Source organism: Astatotilapia calliptera, chromosome 12 (assembly GCF_900246225.1).
Source record: "Astatotilapia calliptera chromosome 12, fAstCal1.2, whole genome shotgun sequence".
Lineage (NCBI taxonomy): Eukaryota > Metazoa > Chordata > Actinopteri > Cichliformes > Cichlidae > Astatotilapia > Astatotilapia calliptera.
The window spans coordinates 38,132,625-38,140,626 of NC_039313.1; the positions used below are offsets into that span (position 1 = coordinate 38,132,625).

Consider the following 8,002-nt stretch of genomic DNA (forward strand, 5'->3'; position numbering starts at 1 on the left):
AGGAAGAACACTACACAGTTAATCAGGGTCCCCTCTCTCTGAATCAGGAAAGGTGGGCAGGCCGTGTGTGGGCCACAGGCCATACGTTGAGTCTCACTGTTTGAAATGTGAACATTGTTCTGCTGCAGTCAATGGACTAAACCAGAGAAGAAGAAAACAGACTTTACCATGAAGATCCTCAGTGTGGATCAGTATAATATCAGCCTGATGTCTGCAGTTTAGTGTCAGCACAACTTTCACATCATATTCATCTCAGCACAACTAAAACATGCTGACTCACCTCAGAGTTTCAAGTCCACATCCTGGACTCTCCAGGAAACCACACAGATGCTTCACTCCTGAATCCTGCAGCTTGTTGTTGTAGGTCAGCTCCAGCTGTCTCAGATGGGAGGGGTTGGACTTCAGTGCTGCTGCCAGATAATCACAGCTGATCTCTGACAAACCACAGCCCCTCAATCTGTATAAAGAATGAAAGATGTAAGTTTATTAGACAAAGTGTGAGCTTGAAATCATTCAGTGTTTCATCATCTGTTCAGAGCTGAAGAAGGTTCAGAATGTAGAAGTTTAGAAAATGGAAACTCCAAACAGCTGAAGCCAACAGGAAGCAGCTTCAAACAAACACAACAAGAGAAAAAACTCTGAATGTTTCACATTAAAGTTGTACATTTATCATAAAAACAGGACAAAGACTTGAAAAAGTTGTGTTTTTCCTTCCAGGAACCACAAGGCTTCACTTTTAAAGGTGAAGTGTGAAAGAAATGGACATATTTGAAGTCCAACACCTTTTTCCAATCACATTATTAAAGCAGACAAACTACAAGCTCATTTTCATTCCAACAAGTCATCTTCTGACCTGGACTAACAACACTGGTCTCTATGTGCAGCTGGCTGTGAGACCAGTGCTCAGGGAGCGTCTACAAAGTGCAACACTGAAAGAACATCACACACTCATTTGCTTCCATCATCCAACCTGAAGAGGAAACAGAGACGCCTCCCCTTCAAAGTAAAAGCTGCTCCTTTTGGACAAAGTATCAAAGAAAGTCTACAGTATAACATAGAAAAGACAGAACAAAGTTTTGGTTGTTTTTAAAGCTCTGTTACAATGCCCTGTTACATTAAGCTCAATTATGTGACAGACATTTCATCCCATGTCAGTTTGGCCTCATCCTGGGCCGGATTATCCAGCACACACTCTGACCACAGGCCCAGGGGCCACGCACAGCTGGGCTCCATCCAAGAGACAGGAAACAAACCAACACAATAATAAAAAGCACCATGTGATCTTCTTACATCTTCAAGACAAACACAGTAAAAACATGAGCATATTTGTTTCCTGATAAAATGATGTGACAGGTAGAACAGAGTAAAGTGGTGGTGTTACAGCCTTTCTCCCCTCTGCTGCCGAGGCTGTTAGTCTCTCCCAAACTCAGCTACAGGACTTCCAAATGAATGAAAGCAGCAGAAGTGGCTTTACAAATGAAAGAGGAAGAGGAGAAGAAGAGGAGAGGGAGGCCACCCTGACCATCACTCCAGCTGAAAACATCACACTTCCATTAAAGTTGGTGAGGAAATGTTGAGCAGGATGAGCTGCTGGCTAATCTGGAGGCTGTAGCAGCAGCTCACAGTCACAGTGGATTTCCACTCATGAAAAAGCTCTGGCTGCTTCATTTCTCATCTCATATCAGAGACTTTAAAGCTTCACTGAAGCTGTACTGTGATGCTTCCATATTCCAGTGAGGCCTCCATAATGATTTCAGCTGTTCTGTACACACACTGTGTGCCCTGTATGGCTCAAAGTCTCTGCAGCCTGTTTTTATCTGCTATCATCAGATCTTCATCATCCTCATTCACATCCCTCACACACTCTACAGCCTCATCAGCACTGACTTCATCTTCACTGACTGATGGAGCACAACATGAACCTGTGGAGGCTGAAACACTGTCCTGTCAAACATCTCCCCGTCACCACTCCACTTCTGTCAGCCTTTAAATGAACCCTGCTCAAGTCTGTCACTTCTGTTTGGAGCCAAAAGAGGTTAAAGATTATGCCACTACATTCTTGTCTAGAAAATATTAAAAGTGTATTTGGTGACACACAAAAAAGGGTAAAGTTTAAGTATAGTTTGGGTCCACACATGTCCAAACCCTGGTATGTAGGCCTACTTAGTATTGAGAAAAGCCCACTAAAAGAACGCCCACCAGACCAAAGCAATGGTTTTGACTTGATCAGCATTAACCCCGCCCCCTGACTTTGATGGGTGAAGCTGACAAATAAAATGTATTTATGAACAGCGATGCAGAGCCAGGAGTAGCAACGTGAATTAAATAAATACATCATTAAATAATTCATTAAATGTGTCAGTAAAATAATTAAAATAGAAAACAAACCAATAATTGATTAAATATGTAATTAACTAATTTGAATTGTACATAAATACATAATGAATTATTTTAAATGAAATTAACTGATAATTAATTATCAATATATTTTTTTAATTAATTACTAAAATAAATGATTCATTAGTGATGTATTTATTTAATACAACCATAAAATTATTGCTAGTTTAATCAAAATAAATTTAAGACATCAATATTAAAGGTTAAATTATGATAATGAATACATGCAACTATAACTGATGACGTAAGAATTTGGATTTTTTAAGCTAAAGCGAAGGTGCTGACTCACTTGGCATGTTACTCTCAAATCCTCCCTAATAACAATAACATAATTACACTTTAGCCACAAGAGGGCAGCAGCATTAATACAAGTCACATGTATATAAAGGTACAGTGATTATATTACAGTGATTTTGACAAAAACAAAACAGAAGTTGATGGCAGTGTGTTTTTCCATAACATACCAACCAAATTAAATAATAAAAACTTTATAACTTACAGAGCTTTTTTAGAGGCTTTGACCACTGGCAGCAGCCTCAGAAGAGCCTCCTCTGAAGCAGAGTATTTCTGCAGGTCAAACACATCCAGATCTTTTTCTGATGACAGTAAGATGAAGACCAGAGCTGACCACTGAGCAGGAGACAGTTTATCCGTGGAGAGACGTCCTGATTTCAGGGACTGTTGGATCTCCTTCAGCAGAGAACGATCATCCAGTTCATTCAGACAGTGGAACAGATTGATGCTTTTCTCTTCAGACAGATTCTCACTGAGCTTCTCCTTGATGTACTGAACTGCTTCTTGATTGGTCTGTGAGCTACTTCCTGTTTGTGTCATCAGGCCTTGCAAACGAGTTTGATTAGTCTTCAGACCCAAGAGAAAACGAAGGAACAAGTCCAGGTGTCCATTGGGGCTCTGTAAGGCCTTGTCCACAGCACACTGGTAGAAGTATTTCTCTGAAGATTTTCTTGTTTGAAACACCTTCCAAGTTGTTTTTTGTTCTTCCAGCAGATTGAGTCCAGAGTTGATGAAGGTCAGGTGGACATGAAGAGCAGCCAGAAACTCCTGAACACTGAGATGAACAAAGCAGAACACCTTGTTCTGGTACAGTTGTTTCTCCTCTTTAAAGATCTGTGTGAACACTCCTGAGTACACTGAGGCTGCTCTGATATCGATGCCACACTCTGTCAGGTCTGGTTCATAGAAGATCAGGTTTCCTTTCTGCAGCTGATCAAAAGCCAGTTTTCCCAGAGACTCAATCATCTTCCTGCTCTCTGGACTCCAGTGTGGATCTGTCTCAGCTCCTCCATCATATTTGATCCTCTTGACTTTGGCCTGAACCACCAGGAAGTGGATGTACATCTCAGTCAGGGTGTTGGGCAGCTCCCCTCCCTCTCTGGTTTCCAGCACATCCTCCAGAACTGTAGCAGTGATCCAGCAGAAGACTGGGATGTGACACATGATGTGGAGGCTTCGAGCTTTCTTGATGTGGGAGATGATCCTGCTGGCCTGCTCCTCATCTCTGTATCTCTTCCTGAAGTACTCCTCCTTCTGTGGGTCAGTGAACCCTCTGACCTCTGTCACCATGTCGACACACTGAGGAGGGATCTGATTGGCTGCTGCAGGTCGTGTTGTTATCCAAAGGCGAGCAGATGGGAGCAGGTTCCCTCTGATGAGGTTTGTCAGCAGCTCATCCAATGAGGTGGACTTTCTGGTTTCAGTCAAGATTTTAGTTTTGTGGAAGTCCAAATTAAGTCGACACTCATCCAGACCATCAAGTATGAACACAACCTGGAAGTCTTCAAGCCTGCAGATTCCTGATTCGTTAGTTTGATTAAAGAAGTGATGAACAAGTTCCACCAAGCTGAACTTTTCCTCTTTCAGCACATTCAGCTCTCTGAAAGTGAATGGAAATATGAACTGGATGTCTTGGTTGGCTTTGTCTTCAGCCCAGTCCAGGCTGTATTTCTGTGTTAAGACTGTTTTCCCAATGCCAGCCACTCCCTTTGTCAGCACTGTTCTGATTGGTTCGTCTCTTCCAGGTGAGGCTTTAAAGATGTCTTCTTGTCTGATTGTTGTTTCTGGTCTGTCTGGTTTCCTGGATGCTGTTTCAATCTGTCTGACCTCATGTTCCTCATTGACCTCTGCAGTCCCTCCCTCTGTGATGTAGAGCTCTGTGTAGATCTGATTCAGGAGGGTTGGGCTTCCTGCTTTAGCGATGCCCTCAAACACACACTGGAACTTCTTCTTCAGTTGGGCTTTAAGTTCACGTTTACGGAGTGAAGCAAATATTTCTGAAGGTAAGAAATTCAGAAAAAAATATTATACAATAAATATCGCAGCCTTTCAGTACCCTGAAAGGATGAATGTCTATTGGTCCATTTCTTGAGCTAATAGGAAAGACCAATATTCAGTCTTTAGAGAAATTCTCTTACTGCTCTGCAGATGGTCAGCCATCTCATGCTGCTTAAGTCTCCTCAAGAAGTGGAGTGTGATCTTCAGAAATGCTTCTCTGCAGCTCTTTCTTTCATCTTCATCCTCACCTTCAAACATCTCCTCATCCTCCATCTGGCTCTTTAAAGTTTCTGGGTGATCTGGACTCAGAAGCTTCTGGATCTTCTTCAGCTCGTTCTTCACAAACATGGTGATGTTGTCCTCCAGCCGCTGGAAAAGAAGACTATATGAATTACCCAGTGGTAAATGGACTGGTTCTTATATAGCTCTCTTTGATACTCTGTGCACACAAAGCATTTTATACAACATGCCTCATTCAACCAAGCACATTGTTCTATGCTTAAATACTTTCTTTCACACTCTGGTGGATGCATCAGAGGGCAGCTTGGGTTTAGTACGTTACCCAGTACATTTGCCAGCCAGGGTTTGATTCACAAACCTTCTGACTAGTAGCTGACCTGCTCACCTCCTGAGCTACAGTCACCCCAATCTGACTGAAATCATGGAGCCCAAACTCTGATTTATGTTGGACACACTGACAATCCTCTGGTCCACAAAGTGCAGCATAGAGGTGACTGAAAAAAACAAATGTAAACGTAGTACTACAAACCATAACCACAGAGTCCAGGTGTGTTTGATGTTGCTGTGCAGACTGACCAGTGGAAACCTCTGCTCTCTCCTGGTCCACTCTGTGGAGGAGTAATGTATAATTAGCTCATGTTATGTCTGTCCACACACAGACACAAGCTAAAGGTCCATGAAGTGATGTTTGGATGGGTTCAGTCAATCAGATGACTGTCATGGTGAAGCTTTGCTAGTCCTGTTGATCCCACTGAGAATTAACAACTCAGTTTCCAGATGTCTGTAGTTTTCTGCTCAGCAAAAACATAAACTTTTCAGATATTTTGTTTCACAATGTTACAAGACTCAGTTCACAACTACACAGTCTGATTTACAAGTACAAAATATTTATGACCACAGTTTGAGCCGATGTATGTCCCGAGTCTGTGGACTCAGTAGTTTTGTTTTGATTGTTCTTGTCTTTTGTTACAATTTCATTCTGATTAAGATTTTCTAGTTCTGAGGTTTTGGTTTCTGTGTTCCCTCTGTACTGTGTTAGTATTGTGTCTCTGTGTTCACTTCCTGTTTTATTTTGACAGTGCCATGTCCTATGTTAGTGTGTCTACTTTTGCTTCCCCTTGTCTGGTTATGTCCAATGAATCCTGCTGTGTCTCCCTTTTCTCATTCCCTGATGGCTCTTTTGTGTATATGAGCCCTTTGTTTTCTCCTGCTTGTTGCTGGTTCGTCTGTGTTATCTCTCCGTGTCTCCGTTTAAGGTTTCAGGTTAGTTTTTTAGTTTTTCAGTAGAGGTTATCTTAGCTTCTGCACAGGCCATCTCCACTGCACTTCACCGTTTCAATAAAGCTCACTCACTTCACAGCAGTGTCCTCATCTTGGGTCCTTTATTAAATTCAACATGGCTCGCCCCGCTAGCCGTGACATAAGATGTGAAAACAATATCCAAAAAACATGAGAGACAAACAGGGAATAGTTTTAAGGTGCAGGGCCAACAAACTGAGTCTAGCCATGAACTCAGAGTTGATTGAATTAGCATTTTGAATTGGCTGATCTGAGTTACTTCAATCAAGTCTATGTTCACTTTGAGTTAAGATTATACGTGATTAATGTCAAAGAAAAAAGCCATCATCAGCAACTGATTCTGATTTAGCAGGTTTTCAAATCTAAACGGTATCCATCCCTAGCTGGCTGTAGTTTAACCTTTACTTAAAAAGCATCTCTAGACCCAGCTGTCTTAGCTAATTATAGGCCGATCTCCAACCTGACAATCCTTGAAAGAGTAGTTGGGGGGAGACAATCAGAGGGGCAGTGTGATGATCTTATGTTACAAACTACTGCAGTCAAGTCATTAAGTCATTATTATTTAGTATCTACTGATATCTACTGCTAGCTAGTTTGTTGTGATGGTGCTGTTGTTTTTTATTATGTTGCTCTTTGCTGTTTGCTTTATCTTCTGTTTTTTTTCTCCATACAGGTGACCCAGGTGCTTTGTTTGTTGTTTGTTTGTTTGTTTGTTTTTTTTCTTTCTTCCCTTCTCACCCTCTCTTCTCCCCTTTGGTTTTCTTTCTCTCCCTCTCTTTCTTTCATTCTTTCCCCCTGTCCTATCCCCCAGTCATGTCTGTCCCGTTTGTAGCAACCGAAAAGAAAATGAATTCATAATTATAATAAAGGTCAATCAAATGGACCAATATGGCAAGGCCATGATGATCCACTTGGTAAAATAAATCCGCTTGACATCTTTCTTGGCCTTAAGACAACAATTCTGATGGCTAAAGATCCAAACGGGACACACAAAAAAAACGAAAAAAAATCACTCCCTCTGTTCATTTTGCCCACATCATATTTCAGTGGTTGGCCTCAGGTTCTTCAGCTTCCTGACAGTCTGAAGTCACCTGACAGAGTTTCACCTGCTAAATACACAGAAAATCTTGTTAAAGCCGCACAGTTTGCCCAACAGTAATATTCCCATTAAGCCCTTTCTAAACACTTTATAACAATGTGTCATCACTAAATTATAAACTTCTTCTCCAAATCTGCACGACAGACTTTATTTAATTGTCCTGCGGCTGCTATCATATATTTTACCAAACAATTCTTCTCACACAGTCACAGATATATTTCTCTCAATGCAAACTTCACTCATGTCTCAGACAGGAAACTTGAGTTTTTCTTTTTCTTTTTTTTCTGTCCCCACTCATTCAACTGATTTGTATATTGAGTCACATCTCGAGAAGTTGCCCTGACAACAGAAATGCATATTCAAAACATTGCTGCATAATTCAATTATTATTATTTTATTTTTATTTCTACAGTCGTCACTTCTTTTGCTCAATCAGCTGGAAACCACTTCTAACTCACTATTTTAAACCTGCTTTAAGCTTCTAATCACTGGTTGGTCCTCCCAGTCTCTTTTTCCTCTTCACAACAGTCACTCTATTGTCCTGCAGCTTCCTGAGTTATTCCTCAGCTTCAGCCTTTAAGTGTGTTAAATCTACACCATTTAGCATTTATGTCATGTATTCGCATTCATGAATGTAAGCGTGTCTTCATTGCGTCTATGTTGTGTATTCATATT

At 41.1% G+C, this 8,002-nt stretch overlaps 1 protein-coding gene across 1 annotated transcript; it reads right to left on the minus strand.

Moving 5' to 3' along the window:
• Nucleotides 1-2,626: 2,626 nt before the first annotated feature.
• On the minus strand, nt 2,627-5,733 carry LOC113033026 (protein NLRC3-like). The gene is made up of 3 exons (XM_026186282.1): nt 5,459-5,733; nt 4,830-5,058; nt 2,627-4,688 (listed from the first exon to the last, which is right to left on the minus strand). The coding sequence occupies exons 1-3, from the start codon at nt 5,459-5,461 to the stop codon at nt 2,893-2,895; spliced, it is 2,028 nt and encodes a 675-aa protein (XP_026042067.1). The 5' UTR covers nt 5,462-5,733; the 3' UTR covers nt 2,627-2,892.
• Between the last annotated feature and the right edge of the window lie 2,269 nt (nt 5,734-8,002).